At 38.2% G+C, this 18,066-nt stretch overlaps 1 protein-coding gene across 2 annotated transcripts; it reads left to right on the forward strand.

Annotated features, from left to right (window-relative positions):
- The first annotated feature begins 59 nt into the window (after positions 1–59).
- Positions 60–17,260, forward strand: LOC139767408 (uncharacterized). Of its 2 annotated transcripts, XM_071696754.1 has the most exons (7): positions 60–184; positions 2,210–2,338; positions 3,870–3,996; positions 5,404–5,500; positions 6,670–6,872; positions 8,145–8,337; positions 10,712–14,314. In XM_071696754.1, exons 2-7 carry the CDS (start codon positions 2,224–2,226, stop codon positions 10,904–10,906), a joined length of 930 nt encoding a protein of 309 aa, XP_071552855.1. In that variant the 5' UTR covers positions 60–184; positions 2,210–2,223; the 3' UTR covers positions 10,907–14,314. The 2 variants fall into 2 exon arrangements, with proteins under 2 accessions (XP_071552855.1, XP_071552856.1); XM_071696755.1 differs by lacking the exons at positions 60–184; positions 2,210–2,338 and adding an exon at positions 2,789–2,865 and having other exon boundaries at positions 10,712–17,260.
- The last annotated feature ends 806 nt before the right edge of the window (positions 17,261–18,066 follow it).

Below are 18,066 nucleotides of genomic sequence, written 5' to 3' on the forward strand. Positions count from 1 at the left end.
ATTGGATCCTTGTCCTTATGGACCTGTGGTCCAGTGGCCGGGCCCGTCACTTCATCTATACTTTCATGTCGATGTTTCTGAAAGTGACAGAGCGGACGGGCTGGCTGCTCCCTCCACACGATCTGCAACTAAGAATCTCTGTAGGCTAATGGCGCGTGCATGATTCTCGCTCAGACGTCCAGAAGTAAGTCGGCGGGTCCCGTGGGCGTGACCCGGTGTGCTGTAAATGGCGGGTGGAGGTTGAGGGAGGGAAATATGGCCGAGGGGGTGAGACTAGGGAGGGGGGAAAACCTGGCTGGCAACAAAGCTGTTCAGGTTAGCTAAGGAAATTGGTCAGGGCCAGCGACACGTTGACCTGTTGACACTCCACTCCTGACCCTAGGGAATGAGGTTGGCTAGGGTAGGAGCCGGGGGATGTCTCAGGGGCTAGGTCATACCTAGGGCGCCAGAGGTCAGGTCACCCACCGATTACCGTAGTGTTTATGCAAGGTCAGGGACCACTCAGGTGGGGGGGAGGAGGTTGGCTAGGGTGGGACCCGGGGGGGGGAGTCTCAGGGGTTAGGTCATACCTTGGGGCCAGAGGTCAGGTCACCCACGTCATTACCGTAGTGTTTATGCAAGGTCAGGGACCGTTCAGGTCGGGGGGGAGGGGGGACCCCTTGACACGCCTGTCATATGCCACAATGGGGCCTCAGGTCACCTTCTGTACCACATGGAGTAAAGGAAGTTAGTGAACTCTTCTTTTAAAAGGTAAATAAGCCATTATTGAAGACGTAGGGAAGAGGGAGAACATATATGTTTTTTTCTCCTCCCATTGGGTACAGATGACGTAGTCTGGGCTTCCATTATGTCCTGTTTTAAACCCCAAAGCTCATGTCTTGCCTGTGTCACCTTCTTTTAAACTATTTCTTGGGAATTTGAGCAACGTTTTCCGTCCCTTTAGACCCCAGACTTGAGGTAATTTCACTGTGAATACTAAGATATGTTGGAGTATGAACGTACCATAGACATGTTGGATATGTCTTAACTACATATTGTACATATTGGTCACTATTATGTAATTTAGGAATGTGTGTGTGAACTGTCATGTAACCTAACCCACAATCCAGGTCAGTGGCTGAGTTAGGAAGATTTATGTTCGGTTGTTAACTATAAAATGATCAGTTTGGATCCAGTGACGTCATATGATGAACCAAATGCTTCATTGGACACATAAGAACAATGATATTATAGCAAAGTATTGGCATTGGTGTCAGTTAAGACATATAAGTATCTTAAAACAGTTAATAAACTCATTTATGGTTACGGTTAAATTGTATGCCTTGTCATACCCGTTGCCCAGAAACTTCAGCTTTAATTAGCTCACCATAACCATAAGTTTGTTTACATGTTCTATTACGTAGATTTTATGGTAATGTTTCATATGGACATTGAAACTATGTTTCCGTTTTGAACAGTGCCACACCAAGTGACCAGACTTTAAGCCTGCCACAGTGATTGGCGCAGTAGTGTAGTAGAATACGTGGAACAATATGCGCTGTCATTTAAGTATGATATGATATTGTGTACAATACTGTGGAAGCATTTTGCATACGGAGGAGCTTATCTAACTTGGTGTATCAACGTAGTGTGAAGTGGAGAACTTTTAAGCATGCTTTATGCTTAATGGTCCATGTACCTTCAGTACAATGGCCACAGCTTAAGGTTGTGTGAAGATAATTTCATAGGATTTTTTAACTTGATCCACCCCATGAAAAATGGGGAATGAGTAAATGATGATGGGTAAAATGTATATGTTGCCATTCTTCCCTGCAACAACGATGTAGTGTCTGGAACAGATGACTGAGCCTCTGAGGAAGAATATGCATGTGGTTCCTTATTCTCTTCTTCATTTCAGATATAGTGATAAAGTGAAGGCACAGTCACGAATAGGAGTATCTTGATACAGTAATAGATTTATTAAATAAGTGTTACAGGTCTTCAAGGTTTGAGAGTTTTTCTTTACAAAAAACATATATGTATGAAGAAAGATGATTTTTTTCACACAGGAGAGAATCCTTTTGAACTCTATCACAGTTTAAGGGTTACTGTTTGATATAGAAATGATAGATATAGAGCTTGAGGTAATCTATACTTTAATAAAAAGGTTTATCATACTTGCTGTAACATATAGTTAACTACTGGCATTTGATATGCATTTGTGTTTCAGGGTAGTGAGGCAGCATGGCATCAAGTTCAGTTAGTCAAGAAGACGTGGATTTAGACTTTGAAACGTCTTCTCGTCGATCTCGTATCCGGACAGCTCGAGCAAGGAATATCAACCCAACTTCTCGCCCAGGTAAAGATAAGGTATATTGGAGCATATGGGGAGCCTCTTTTTTTTTCCAGCATTAGGTAGTAGCAGTCGGGAGGATTATTTGGTAGGAGCCTGTGTAAACACTGAGCTAGAGTTGCCATCTGCTTGTGGCCTGGTAAGGGTGAGGCACTAAAGGCTAAGTGGCACTGGAGTTCACTAGTTATGGAGACTTTATTGCCATGGCCACAACCTTAGGGAGTTCTGTTTAGGAAAAGGCATCAGAGATATAGATAGATAGACAGATAGTTAGAACAAACATTTCATCTGAGACTTCCAGTGACATTATCTCTGTCTTGGGAAAATGGAGCTTTATTTCTTTATAATACTTTTATTTTGATACCTTATTTTTTCTTTTATAATCTTTTCCTTTTGATGTCACCACTTTGCTGTGTGTTATCTTGTGCAGTACATGCTTATCTTTGCCACTATCAGTGCTCAAGGTGTGTGATAACAAGAATCAGTTAAACATACGCTGCCTGGGAGCGCCATGGAGTCCCTTGAAGAATTGTGTACGTCCTTCATAGATGGAGTATCATTTATCTAATCATCTAACAAACTTGTAAATCTTGCGACCATATAGTTAGCTGAAGAATTATATTGTTTGTACATTTAGATATGTCTGTTTATTCACATGGATGTGTTGAAATTCATTGGGTGGCAAGTAACAGAAGGCATTAAAAGCGTGCAGCAGCAAGATGATATCACAGTTTTTAATTGCACATGTAAACTCTTTATTGTTATGTGTTATGGCAATTTGGTCAGAATTTTTCAAATGTAATAATTGTCATTGTTTTATGTATGAAGGCTTGTTTTCCTTGCTCTGACTTTGGTTTCCAGTGGTTCACTTTTGAAAATTAAGACAATGAGACTTAGTCAAGATAATTTTCTGAGTTTCCATTAACCAGTTTTTCTTTTAGGAATGATACTTGTATGAGAGAATATTTGTGAGCATCTTATGGTAAGGCATTGTTATTGTCCACAATTGTTAAATTTCCTTACTTTAGATTTACCGTACCGTCTACTGAGTGATTGTTCTGAAATTGTAGAATGAAGATACTTGTAAAAAAGTACAGGCCAGTTTTAGTATGGGGGAGTTTTGGCCCCCTACCATTTCCGAAAAAGGGCCAGTTCTCTTTCATGCATAAAAGTATGATTCTAATGTACCAGATTTGATTCACTGCTCTGACCTTATCAAGCTTCTTTAGATGAAGCAACTGTTCTTGTATAATGACTCAAGTATTTTACAGACGTTAGATCACAGTACAACTAAATCTATTCCTTGAATTAACTTCAGTTTTTTCCTTTTTACGTAGATATTTTCATTTATGTTGAAAATTTGGGGAACACTTTTTGTACCTCTTTTAGTCAGAGAGTTTCATTATCAGAACATTACCTTTCCAGATGGTCAGTGACTAAACCTCATGACTGTGAATCCCCTAATCTGTGTATATATCGTCAATTGCCAGAAATGTCTTTCTCAAATACACGGGCTTTTTGTGGTTTCGGTTAATAGGTGAAGCAGATGAAGAATGTGAAGGAAGTGAGCGTGAAACTGGCACAGGTGGACTGTACCCTGGGGCTCCTGACCATGATGCCAGCCCCAAACCTGCCACCAGACTCAAGGAGAAGAGGATGAATAGGTAGGTAATACTGTCTTATGACTCATAAATTTATTGATCAGTGTGAGTGAGATTGTCAACAATATTATTGACATAAAAAATTTTGTCAGCTGTTATTTCATGGGGGATGAAACAAATTTCCATGCAGGGATCAAGTTTGCTTGAATAGGAAATGACTGAGTGGCAGGCAGCCTTCACAAACTGTCAAGGGCAGTAAAATTATATTCACCCAAGAAAGTCGTAGCCACTTATTACTGCTCATTTTCAGCTTCCTACCGAAAATCCTTAGTTTTCTCCTTATTCTCTAATTAGGTTTCTATCAGAGTGGAAAAGGACTTTATTGTTCTCTCTAAGTTCTCTTTTTTTTATTTAGAAAACTAGAGGTTTTAGTACCTTATTGGCTGCCAATCATTTTCCTGTAATTCTTGAAGTTTTTATTTTATCTTGGAAGTGCAGGTTTAGTATTAGCAAATATATAATTGCCAATGTTTGATGATCCTTTTGGATACTGTATTTCCCAGACCTCATTATTTCATTCATTGCATAAAACAGCTTGACTTCTTTAGCCTTATTATTTTCAGCCCTCATATATCACGATGTAACTTATCTAGACCGCAGCCTGGGAAGATCATGTCAGTATAATGTACCCTCATATAGAAAAAAAGTTTTAGAAAGCGAATGGTGAAAGATGAAAAAAAGTTTTAGAAAGAGAATGGTAAAAGTTTTTTATTTTTCCCCTGAAGCCCAAATATGGGACAAGTGAAGATGAAAGGTTTCTCTAACAGCGCTATGTAGGTGGGAGTGCAGTCTAAGGCTTTGCAAGGAAGCATAACAGTCATTCACTTATCTCCTGCACCGACCACAGTGATGCTTCTTGGGTAGGACAGATGTATTTCTTAGGGCAGTTGCTGCTTACAAACTTACATTCAAAACCCTGCATACAAATGTGAGGCTTGTCACAAGTTTTCCACAACCATTCGGTCAATTCTTTACAGTTTTAGGCCTAAGGCCTTACTGTTTTTTACAGTTATATTTTTATAGATTACCCTTGATTTCAGACATCATTTTTAAGGTCACTGTCAACAAAGAAGATGAGTTACACAAGTGGGCTGCACATTTTTGTATATGCTTCATATGCATTGGTTGGAGTATATGACCATGTTTCATCGACAGTTTTGTATGAAGGAGAGCTTTCAATTACCTGATTTTACCTGATGGTGGAATGCAATACTTGGGGGGAGCTATTATTCATATAAACAGGATTGATTATAAGTGAATATTTATTAACATTTTTGTATTCTGATTTCAAGTTTCTGGCTAAAAAATTGTCAGTGACATTGTGGCATACATCTGATTAAGTCGTACTGGAGTAATTACACATGAACTACTAGGCTTCATTAGCATTGTCCCTTTTTTCTGTCTTATCAGACCAAACCATACCAACAAAGGGAAGCAGCAGCGAGATCGACGAAAATTGCGTGAGAAGAGACGAAGCACAGGGGTTGTCCACCTTCCCTCTACAGAGGTAAGGAAATAAAGATTGAAGTAAGAAGTTGTTTTATTGATACATTGTAGGTGATGATAATGATGTTTTTACAATTATTTGATTTTAGAATGATTAAGCAGCTGTAAGGGTTGTAGTAGTAAATGGAGAAAACTGAAGCTCTCATCAACTTTTTATTTATGATATCTATGTTGATTCTCTCCTGATACACTACATACCTTAATTTTACAGATAACAGCTATGCTATGATTCTGAGCAGAAATGAAAGTGGTGTGAGATCAGGAGAAGGAAAGTTTCATGGTTTGATACACGCTGTCTCTGATACAAGTGTCGATGAATTGTTGTAGGACTCCCTTACAGTGGAGAAACCTCTGCTGTATGGGTAGAACAGCTTGAGATATTGCAGTCTATGAGGTGCTACTGGTTCCAAGGAAAGTCGGTATCGTAGCTGCTCAAGGATGACCACGGCTTTCACAAATTGCCAGAGTTGACATATTATGTGGGAGAATAGGGGTTGGACATGCCCAGTTGGGAATGATAAAGATAAGTTAAGGGTCAGTGGACCATAATGGGACAGAAATAAACCACATATAGTGGGTTGGACATAGGTCAGAAATAGTTCATATATAGCGAGTATGTTCAGAGGTAAAAAAGAAAAGTTAAATCTGTTAAATGTTTGGAACAGTTAAGATTGTGTGTTGCTTTTGTGATAATTTAGTTCAGATTATTAAGAAGGAAAAAGGAAATGGCTTCGACTCCGCCAAAGTCATCCAAGTAAAGCCTAACAAATCCTTGTGCTATGCATGGATGATTAGAGGAGGTTGATGTGAAGAAAGCAGTGCATTTTGACATGGGGGTCAAATAGTTAAGGAATGATACACGGTTGCATAGTTGGAGGAGTTAGAAGTAGTATAAATAGTGTTTAGGAGATGTTCAGAAAAGTTACATTCACTAGTCCCATATTGTTCAGAAAATTTTATTGCCTTTGTACTATTTTCTCATTTTAACATCATGAACAGAAGAATAGAATTATGCCTTTGACAGAAACAATCGGCAAGTCTCTACTGTTTTTGGGTGGTGCTCTATACTGTATAATTCATGCACTGTTTTCAAAAATTTCAAAATTCTTATCTTTAACCTTTGGCATAACATAGCACCATATGTAAAAAAAAGTTTCTTTGTATTCACAGTCAACAGGAGGTAGCACTGGTGAAGATGAGGAACTGCTGTCAATGACAGCTGAGACACGTCGTAACACACACTACAACGAACATCCTGAGAAAGACAGGAATGCTGCAGCTTCTGGAGACCATCATCACTCAGCCGTTCCTGGCCCTCCAGCCATGACTGAGCACAAACACAAGAAATCATTTACAAGTCATAGAAATAAAAGGTTAGCCCAAACTATCCTTCTAAAGTAGTCGGTAATAGTTGGTAGGCATCCATCCGTAAACCAGGGAGGTATATTGGTAGTACTACCTTTCTGGGTATTGTAAGGTTTAGTGACACCTACATAGTGCGCAAGCACTTCATTGGTTGTCAAGTTGCTCTCCTCTGAGCTAGGTAGCTGTCTTTTCTTTCTGCCTCACCCATAAGTAGACTGGTGGCATTCTGTCCACACGCTTACATTCTCTCCGTGTCATATGTAACACTTGACAATCCTTAACTCTCATAGCTCATTTTTCCGAACTGGATTTCTTGCTGTGAACACAATGCACTCACCCTGCCTTTTGGCAAAATGTCAGGAGCAATATACAGAAGTGCGAGGTAGGAGCATTTAGGCAGGAGCAGTAGGTAGAAGTATTAGGTAGCGAACATTAGGCAGGAGAATTAGGTACAAATAGTCAGTAGAAACATTATGTTGGAGCTTCTGTAAATACTGTGGCGTGTTGAGGGTAAGGCAGTAAAGGCTAAGAGGGTGGCACTGGAGTTCTCTAGACTGTTGCCATGGCCGCCCCCTTTAGGAAATTCCAATGGTGAACAGGTGTCATAGATATAGATAGATAGATAGACCCACACTATCAGCACTTAGAACCAATAATGGTATGACATAATATGGTTTGCAGTCTTGTAACCTATGTGACTGTCTTCTTACAATGCTGGTCAAAGTGTGGAATACCAAGAACAGTAATAATATGTGTTTCTTTACGAGTTGAAGGTTTTCATAGGTAGAGATGGCTTATGGCATGGTTTTTCAGAAGGGCTTTCAGCATTTCTTCATTGTGAATGTTTTTTATATTTATTATGCTTAATCACCGTCTCCCGCATTAGCAAGGTAGCGCAAGGAAACAGACGAGGAATGGCCCAACCCTCCCACATACTCATGTATATACATAAATGCCCGCACGTGCACACACACACACACACACACTTACACAGACATGTACATATTCATACTTGCTGCCTTCATCCATTCCTGTTGCCTCCCCACCACACATGAAATAGCAATTCTTTCAGCAGTGTTAGTAGAACGACATCGTAGATTGAAATTATCAAGTATGAATTTCAAGCTGCAGGTAGGATCCACCGGTAAAATCTTTTTGAAAAGAGACCGGTAGTGATTCTTTTTCTTTCTTTGCTTTGTATTCCAACCATAGTTAGGGGGTGAATTCTTTTGTGGATATGGCATGTATGTGTATTCTCAGGCCTTGAAAATTTATTGCAGCCCAAGTGACTTGGAAGCAGATGATGAAGACAACCAAGATTATGACTCCTTGACCATGAGTGATTCAACTTTATCCCTCGTGCAACCAGCTTCTTCAGCCATAACTAGTATACATCCCTCTAACAGCCTACAGACTACTCGTCCACCTGCCAATGGTCGACCTGCAACACCAACATCAGAGAGCGTGGATGAAGTAAGTTACTGCGATGTTCTCTTGTCATCAAGTAGATATTAACTAATGTTTCACTGAATCAGTGTTAGATAAGAAAAGTTTCATCCATTTATGTTCATGGAACCAAGGCTGAAAGTTTTCATCACACTAATCTTTGTTTTATCGTAAAACCCCATATACTGCCGTTGCTTATTTGAGGTCAAGAATTTATTTGATTGATAGTAATAATGATTATCCCTGGGGATAGGGGAGAAAGAATACTTCCCACGTATTCCCTGAGTGTCGTAGAAGGCGACTAAAAGGGGAGGGAGCGGGTGGCTGGAAATCCTCCCCTCTCGTTTTTTTCATTTTCCAAAAGAAGGAACAGAGAAGGGGGCCAGGTGAGGATATTCCCTCAAAGGCCTAGTCCTCTGTTTTAATGCTACCTCGCTAATGCGGGAAATGGCGAATAGTATGAAAGAAAGAAAGTAATAAATATGTTATTTATGACTTGACAGAAATGAGTAAATACATTTTCATAAAGCTTGCTTTGTCCTAAGAACCTTTGCTCTTAAAGAGAGGGAAGACGGGGTTTAGACTAGGATGATATCAGTTGGCCAGTTGCCCCTTCATGAGATCTCTTGCTCTGGTTTGGGTGCAAACATAATGATGATAGTATGAATACCTCTTGATATTTCTGTATCCATATGGTTAATGAGTTTTGATTTTGGTTATTATTATGTTTGATTGTACAGTAGTCCCAACAATATTATATGGATAAGAGGCATAGGCTTTATATAAGGCCATGTGGACAAGGGTGGACGTGTTGTAAATTAAATGTTTGAGGACATTATGTGGTGTAAGGTGGTTTGATCAATAAGTGATAGTAGGGTAAGAGAGATGTGTGGTAATAAGTAGAATGTGGTTGAGAGAGCTGAAGAAGTTGTACTTAAGTGGTTTTGACATATGGAGAGAATGAGTGACAAAAAGGATGTATTTGTTAGAGTTGAGGGAACGAGAACAGGTAAACCAGATTGGAGATGGAAGGATGGAGTGAAAACTATTTTGAGCAGTTGGGGCCTTAATGCAAAAAAGGGTGAAAGGCATTCACAGGATAGAGTGAATTGGAATGATGTGGTATACAGGGGTCACCATGCTTTCAGTTGACTAAGCCAGTGCATGTTAAGCATCTAAGGAAAATCATAGAAAGGTCTGGTGTGTGATTGTGGATAGGGAGATATGCTTTCACTGCATTCCTCATGACAACTAGAGAAAATGCAGCCTTTCTTCTTTTCTTGGCGCAACCTCGCTAATGCGGGAAGCAGCAATCAAGAATGGAAAAAACTTGAAGTTTTATACATTGTATTCTGGTGTAGTAGCAAGTATGTGAATCAGTATGCAATGTCTAGTGATTGTTGGAGATAAAAATGAGAAGATATGTCACATTTGTACTTTTTCATCGTGAAAATCTGTTGATAAATGTCTACAAATGTTATTCCAAATCAAGGATGATAGCATTACTAATTTTTTTAGTTTTTCGTGTGTGTATCTAATTAGCTGTTTTGAATTACTCACCTGCACCATACAGGTAGGGAGTTTTGCACTTGTATGGACCCGTCCCTTGAAAATTCAATGTTATACTGTTCTTAGATTTTTATATGATCTCAGTGTTGATCATGTCTGTGGTCATATTATTCCATTCTTTAAATATATTCTGTCCCTTCATCATTTGAAGAACTTTTCATTGATTACATCAACATTCCTTAAAAACCTATAGTGCCTTAAGCACCCATTTCTTCCAGGTCGTCTCCATTAAGACTTACAATTAGACTGTCATTTCTCAGCCTCCATTGCATCTTCTTAACTTGCTTTTGTTAACCCGTATTCTCATCCAAAGATACTTGGTCTTAACTTCCTAACTCAGCCACCAGTGTTTGAAGTCTACCACTAGGGTTATGCCATTTATAAACTGCAACTTATTCACCTTTTATGCTTCCTCCAACCCCAGCATATCATGAACCCTCCCCTCATTTTAAGATCCTTGCCTTACCTCCCTCACCATCCCATTCAGAAATAGGTCAGAGAAACATAGTGACATCACATTTCCTTGATGCAGACGTACTTTCACCAGGAACCTTTCACCCTTTGTCTTCCTGCTTTTCTTACCTACTCGCACACTTGCCATACTTTTATGACTTAAGACTCCTCAATGCATTGATAGCTTTCTATTAATCAGTACTTTCAGTACCTTCCACAGGGCCTTTCTGTCAGTCATGTCACAAGCTTTCTCAGATGCATTAATGACACATACAAAGCCATCATCTCACCAATTTTCTGTGGTGAAAATAAGATTAGATTATGTGCAATGACAAGTGATCTCTTATGTATCACATATATAGGAAGTACTATGTTGCAGCTCCTGGAAAGTGCTCGTGAGGAAAACCGTCGTCTGCTGGGTTTACTGGAAGAGCGTGATCGCCGTATTTCATCGCTAGAGTCACGGCTGTCTATATTGACTGGGGAGCTTACTCAGGCTTGCACTGAACGTTCTAACTTGCGGCAGGAGAATAATGCCCTGATACGGGCCATGGCCTCTCTCACTGCTAAGTAATCTCAACATTGACCACTGCATTGTGGTTTTAAATAACAAATCCTTCTTGTGCCATGTCTTTGGCTCTTACACAACTAAATAAGGCAGTGAATTGGTACTTAGGTAAAAATAATGTAAGTAATTTTACAGAAATATATGAGCCATGCTTCTGCAAACTAAGAACACCCCTCACTAACTGACTGCTGTCGAGACTTGCTATAAATTTGTTTCTGCAACTATTTTATTGTAGAGAATAGTTCAGTATTCTTGTTGGGGTCACTTAATTCACAGAGAGGTAGGTTTCTCAATGCTTATGCTCACTGAATGTTACTGATGCGTGCTATAGAAAATATAAGAAGAGAGTATTAGACCCAGAACAGTGTACTACACAGCAAAAGATTCACACTACCACAGATATAACTTAACCCTTGGCATTGCATAACGGTGTTTTGACTACATAAACAGTAACACCATCCTATTAGAACCAGAACAGTGTCCTACACATTTTAATATTCACACTGCCACAGATATAACTTGACCCTGGCCATTGCATAATAGTCTTTTGACTACATGCACAGTAACACCATCCTATTCCTAGATTTTTACCCATAGCCATAATAGCAGAATATTCATGAAGAATCATATTCTGTATGGTAAGTAATTGTAGAGTATTTTACCTAGAATCATTTTCACTCATATATAGATTGGTTAAGTTTACTGTTACAAACAAGTTTTTAATGTTGTTTAAAGCAGGAATGCAGTGAGATTTACTCGTAAGCATGCATTCAACAAAATACAAAAGGGAAGTCATTAAAGTTCATTCAGACTCCATACTGATGTTAGTTACGAATCTTTGATGCAGTTTGAAACATTTTATGTGTAACTACTTCTCTACAGAAAAAATATTCCATTTTGATCGTGTAGATCCCTCAGCAGCATCTTGGTTTCATAGCTGTGTGCAATAACCTGGAATTTCTCTCTTCTCTGCTATGTCTGATCTGTCTGTGGGAACATTTTTATTCACTGCCTAACAGGGTTTTTACATCTGTGGTGAGGTGAGCAACACCAAGGTCTTGTTTGAGACCTGGTCTGTAAGCTTCGTTATAGATGAGGTCTTTATTTTTAGGCATTCTGCATGGTTTGTGTACATATAGTCCACATATGGGCTGATATGAGTAAACATTGTCATGATAGTAAATATGTAAGTCAGCCATGTCCATTGTAATTGAAATACAAGGGTGTATATCAAGCGTTAGATGGGATTCCACATAGGCTTATTTTTATGCTAGATATTATTGTTATGTATTGGTATCCCTTCTAAAGCTGTCCAGAATTAATAGGTTGTTATGAGCAGCAGAGCTTACACTAACTATGCTGCTTCAGGTCCTGCAGAAGTTGCTGTACCTTTCTAAGCCACATTTCAGTCATTTTATTATGTGTATTAATTATATTTTCGTACTTATTAACATTCCTCATATACTGCTTGTGCATCACTGAGTCAGTTTATAATGGTGACTTTTTCCCCTTTATTTGATAAGTAATAGTGAGTACTCTCCAGAACTTAAAGTGTCTTAGTCGTAGAGATAACATTAAACATAATCATTAATCATATTCCAGAAAGGCAGGTTTAAGTAGTCCCACATCCAGGGTACTCAGTTTATTTACATGCATCTTGCAGTATGTATTTTTATTTATGCTTTACTCTGTATTGGAAGACATGTGCATCATTATTCTCATGCAACTTGACTCTTGGACATTGTTGTGAACTTGTGATTCATGATGTTGATAGTAATACCTACGTTCCAACATGGCTGGGAAAAGTGCTAAAAATCCTTTTGTGATACATGCAGCTATTTTTTTATTTACTTTTTAGGCAGCTACTCATGTGATGGCTATTGCTAAGCCAGAATTCCAAATTTACCTGCTGTATGGGACCATCACAGATGCAGTTATTAAGTGAATTTTCAAAGCAGACGTGTAAAAACACAGATACTCTCAGCTTAGATAGACAAACAAGATAATTTAGTAGGTTGGTTATCTCCAGAGATCATCTTATATAGAATGTAGTGGAAGGAAAGGTCAGGTACAAATGACAATAGTAACTGAAGTGTTAAATTAATTTAGTACATGTGTATTGTTCCGTAGCAGGAAAAGGGCTACAATTATTTTATTTGGTATTGTGAATATATTTTCAAGTAAAGAAACTGGTAATGTGGTTCATGTACAATTTTTGCAACGTAAGACTTCAATCCCAGCTCAAGTAGTTTGATTAGAAATAGATTATGAACCATGATATGCAAAAAGCATGATTTTTTTCCCCAGGAAGTTTCTTTAATTGATTCTTAATGGCTTGCATAATTGTTAGTGTTGATTCAAAAGAGTATAAAGGAAAGTTCCTAAGGAAACTATTCAGACTTTAATGTGGATGATAGTTGTGATCATGGGACTTGCACTCCCAAAAAGAAATAATTGTATGTTTGAGGATTTTCTCTCATATGAAAACTTCATGTTTGTATTGCAATATTTGAAAATGTCTGGATTACCAATATTTGTCCATTATGTAACCAACCAGAGCAGCTAATTTGTTTGGCATCTTGTATATGTAGATCTCCAAGTAGACAGATGCAATGAATTATGATTTATATACCAATATTGATATTGTGTTGTACATTACATCAGAAATTAACATTTTTGCTTAATATTGATTTCATGTTTAAATTTCTATAGTCTAACCTCAGATTTTCATGGTGAATGCTTGTTTTCTCCACCACACTCATAAGCATGTGAATACAGGTAGGAGATCTCCCGTCTGAAATACTTTGTCTGAAAATATCTAAAATTTGGATACCCAGATGTTAAGATTCCCATGGAAATAGTACATTGCATTTGTTTCCCAACATATTCTGTCTTTCACTATCTCTGATGCCCATTCCCTTTGGGATTTCCCTCGAGGGGGTGGCCATGGCAAAGGAGTCTCCATATTGCTGTTCCAGTTTGTTTACGGTGCAGTAGTTTCCTAAAGGTTGCTGCTTCATTGTCTCAGTGGTGTAGTAGTTCTCTGACCTGTTGTAGTTCGCTTTGTTCTAATAAGGAAGGCCAAAGTTTGGCGCACAAGTGTACTTAAACATATTGGAAATACCAAAGTCAGAGTGAGAAAGTCTCTGACAAAGTGCTAAAGTGAACTAGGAAATACAAAAAAGATTATTACAGATATAAATTATATTTTAAAGTAAAGATTATAAACAGTGTATTACTAATGTTGACCCATAATTGTATTGTTGACTAAATGAAGATTTCATATCTCTCAGGAAAAGTGAAAGAACATCTCAGACTTTCGTCTGTTTTTTAAGACCTTCTTAGGGGAAATGACAGAACAGTTCAAGGAGTCATAATCAAAACCAAATAAGGAACAATGATACATGAAAAACCAAAGAAGAAGGTTCTACACCAGTACTTGAAGAACATCGGTTCTGCCCTGATGTATCATGTGATGTCAGTGAGAAGCTTGGTCAGAAATACAGAGAAAAATGAAATCTCTCACAGAAGTATGAAATTGAACCAGGAATACCAAAAAATATTATCATCACCGATATAAGTTGCATTGTAAAGATGAAATTGCCGATCTGTAACTTGGCTAAGAAATGGCAACCTCCATCATAGCAAAGCAAAGAATTGCTAAACACACCATGAAGTGTACTCTCCGAACTAAAGGACCTCTTACAGGAGTGCTGACATAAACTAGATAATTCCATGAAATGATGCTGTCATAACTGCAAGTTGTGATTGCCAAGTTGTGTTGGCTTCTGAATTGGCAACTGCTGTCATGATGCCAAATTCCTCATGACGACCTGTATTAATCTTCAATCACCATACAGCAGCTTCTCATGCTGAAAGCTACAGCCAGAGTTAGTAAGTATTAAACATTCATATTCTTTCTCATGAGGTTTGTATGCCTTAGAGGTATAGATTTAATGTATTTTGTCTTTTAGAATGTCATGATTTAGGAATATTGGATTTAGGGTACGGGTCTGGAATGTAACACCCACCCCCTTATGCCATGGAAACCTATCTTTACTTAATTTTGCTTTAAACAGCTTTTTTTTTTTTAGGAGCGTATCCTCTGTTTATACTGGGGGAGGTCAGTACTTACAAATAACATTTTGAAAATTGCATCTGATATTGCCGAATATTTGGACCTCATTTGGTAATTCACAAAAATACATCGTTCAAACACTGCTGAGTTCCAAGGAAGTTGTATTGTTGATGATCTACCTGTAGTAGGTTACATGGGACGGACTGATTTTTACTGCCAGTTATAAAGTCTTTTATAGTATTTGAGTTACTTGTGTCAACTCAAAATATAAAAGTTTTTTGTTTTATAGTTGTCTTCTTTTTGCTCTGGGTCCATTCTGAAACTCTCATCAGCAAGTGGTTTTTGAAGATAGCCATATGTACAAAAATGATAGGTGTACTGCTAGTTATCTATAAAATTTTTAATGGATTGAATCTATTAGTGAGTTTTTCATTACAATTCTTGGTTATAAGAAATGTTTATGATGATGGAGATGTAATTAAGTAGTAGAATTATTTGCCATTGATAATTGTTTCCCGCTGAATCAAATGAATAGCTATGGTAGTTTAATTACCTCTCGTACAAGATTCAAAGATCTCTACATGTTAAAACTTCTTTCAGTTATAAAGGTCACACATGTCATTTACCTCTGTAGGTGTTTCTGTATGTGTCATGAAAATCCAGCAGTAAATATTATGACATATAGCCTTGTAATATTAACTTTTAACAATGTGTTGTATTGCACGTTACTAGACTAGCATTACTTCTTTGGTGCTGGATTTTTACCATTAGCATCTTGTAATGATATTAGAAGAGGATGTAGTGCACATGTTATAATTCAACTCATTATACTTGATATATTTTGAAATTTAGAATTTGGGTGCATGGTAAGATGGAGATAATACTGGACAGGAAGATTCAAATTGCTCGTTGAAATAGATTTATGAAAATTTGAAATTACTTCCATAATGACTATCCTGCACAAGGCAGGAAGATGATTGGAAAATTTATATCGGTTTTTTGTTCAACAAAATCAGCTAATCGGTTTGAATACCTGACACATGCAGACAATCACCATAAATGGATGGGTAGTTACTTTATTATTTCATTTTCTGTTAACAAACTTGTTACTTTACCCTTTGGTTCTTATATTCAGGTTATAGGAAGGCTATCATCACCTCAACATTTTTCATATAGTCTGCATAATTCTATTGTAACAAGGCCTTTCTAATAGTATCAGTAGAGGGATGATTGTCTCAGTTTAGGGAATTTATTTAAGCAGGTCAGTAGCTTAGTTCATAAAAGTAGTTGCTGATTTGACATTGGAGCTGTACCAGGTGAACTGCTCATTTGTCCTATATTGCAAAGACCATAGCACCTACAAACATAATTTATTCATAGAATATATAAATTATATACTTATATATGTATATGTAAATATATATATGAATATATGTCACAAATTTATTCCTTCTTGTGCGACGTTTCCTGTGTAATGCTGTGAGCAGATGAAGAATTACCTCATTCATTCATGTCCACTCTTTAGCTGTGATGTATAATGCACTGAAACCAGAGCGTCCCCATACACATCCAATCCCCACAGACCTTGAAGTGGTTTCCCCTGACTTCTTCATATGCCATGGTTGATATGAAGTGGTCTGGGGTAACCACAGCAAGGTCTGTGAAATACGTTTGTGGATAGAGGGATCTGGACTCAGTGCATTATATATGACAGACAGACAGGGAGATGATTTGAAAAGTAAGTCCATTCCTTGTGTGTTTCTGGCATTGCCTTGCTACATGAGATAAGGTTAACAAGTATGTAGAAATGATACATTTATACTTTTTTCATACATACATAATTGCCTTAAGGGGAAAATCCTCTCTTTGCCCCTTTCTCTATTTCTTCTTTTGGAAAAGTAAAAACTGGATTGGAGGATTTCCAGCCCATCTCTTTTAGTCACCTTCTATGACACGCAGGGAATACGTGAATAGTATTCTTTCTCCTCTATCCCCATGGATAATATATACATTTTTCGTACATATTCACCATTTCCTGTGCCAGCAAGGTAGCACCAAAAACAGAGGACTGAGCCTTAAGAGGGGAAGTCCTCACATGGCCCCATTCTCTGTTCCTTCTTTTGGAAAAGTAAAAACTGGAGGGGAGAATTTTCTGCCACCCCTGCTCCCAACCCTTTTAGTCACCTTCTATGACAGACAGATACTTGATTGCTTTTTCTCAGGTTTGTAAGGTAGAGTCAGAAACAGACAAAGAAAGATCCACACACACATACACATATAAATATATATATATAGACGCACTGCAAGAAGCAGTGAGAAGTTTTTATAGATGATATAAGGTATGTTTACGAGTAGGAAGAGAGGAGAGTGATTGGTTCCCAATGAATGTTGGTTTGCAGCAGGGGTGTGTGATTGGTTCCCAATAAAGGTTGGTTTGTAGCAGGGGTGTGTGATATCCCCATGGTTGTTTAATTTGTTTATGTATGGGGTGGTTAGGGAGGTGAATGCAAGAGTTTTGGAGAGAAGGGCAAGTGTGCAGTCTGTTAGGGATGAGAGGGCCCGGGAAAATGAGTCAAGTTGTTTGCTGATGATACAGCACTAGTGGCAGATTCAAGTGAGAAACTGCATAAGTTGGTGAGTGAGTTTGGAAAAAGTGTGAGAAAGGAGAAAGTTGAGAGTAAATGTGAATAAGAGCAAGGTTATTAGATTCAGTAGGGTTGAGAGACAAGGTAGTTGGGATGTGAGTTTGAATGGAGAAAAATTTGAGGAAGTGAAGTGTTTTAGATATCTGGAAGTGGACTAAGCAATGAATGGAACCATGGAAGTGGAAGTGAGTCATAGCGAGGGGGAGGGGGCGAAGGTTCTGGAAGCGATGGAGAATGTGTTGAGAGAGAGAGAGAGAGAGAGAGAGAGAGAGAGAGAGTTGGAGATCAAAAATGGGTATGTTTGAAGGAATAGTAGTTCCAACAATTTCATATGGTTGCAAGTCTTTGGCTATCGATAGGGTTGTATGGAAGAAGGTGGATGTGTTGGAAATGAAATGTTTGAGGGAAATATTTGGTGCGAGGAGGTTTGATCAAGTAAGTAA

Source organism: Panulirus ornatus, chromosome 61 (genome assembly GCF_036320965.1).
Source record: "Panulirus ornatus isolate Po-2019 chromosome 61, ASM3632096v1, whole genome shotgun sequence".
Lineage (NCBI taxonomy): Eukaryota > Metazoa > Arthropoda > Malacostraca > Decapoda > Palinuridae > Panulirus > Panulirus ornatus.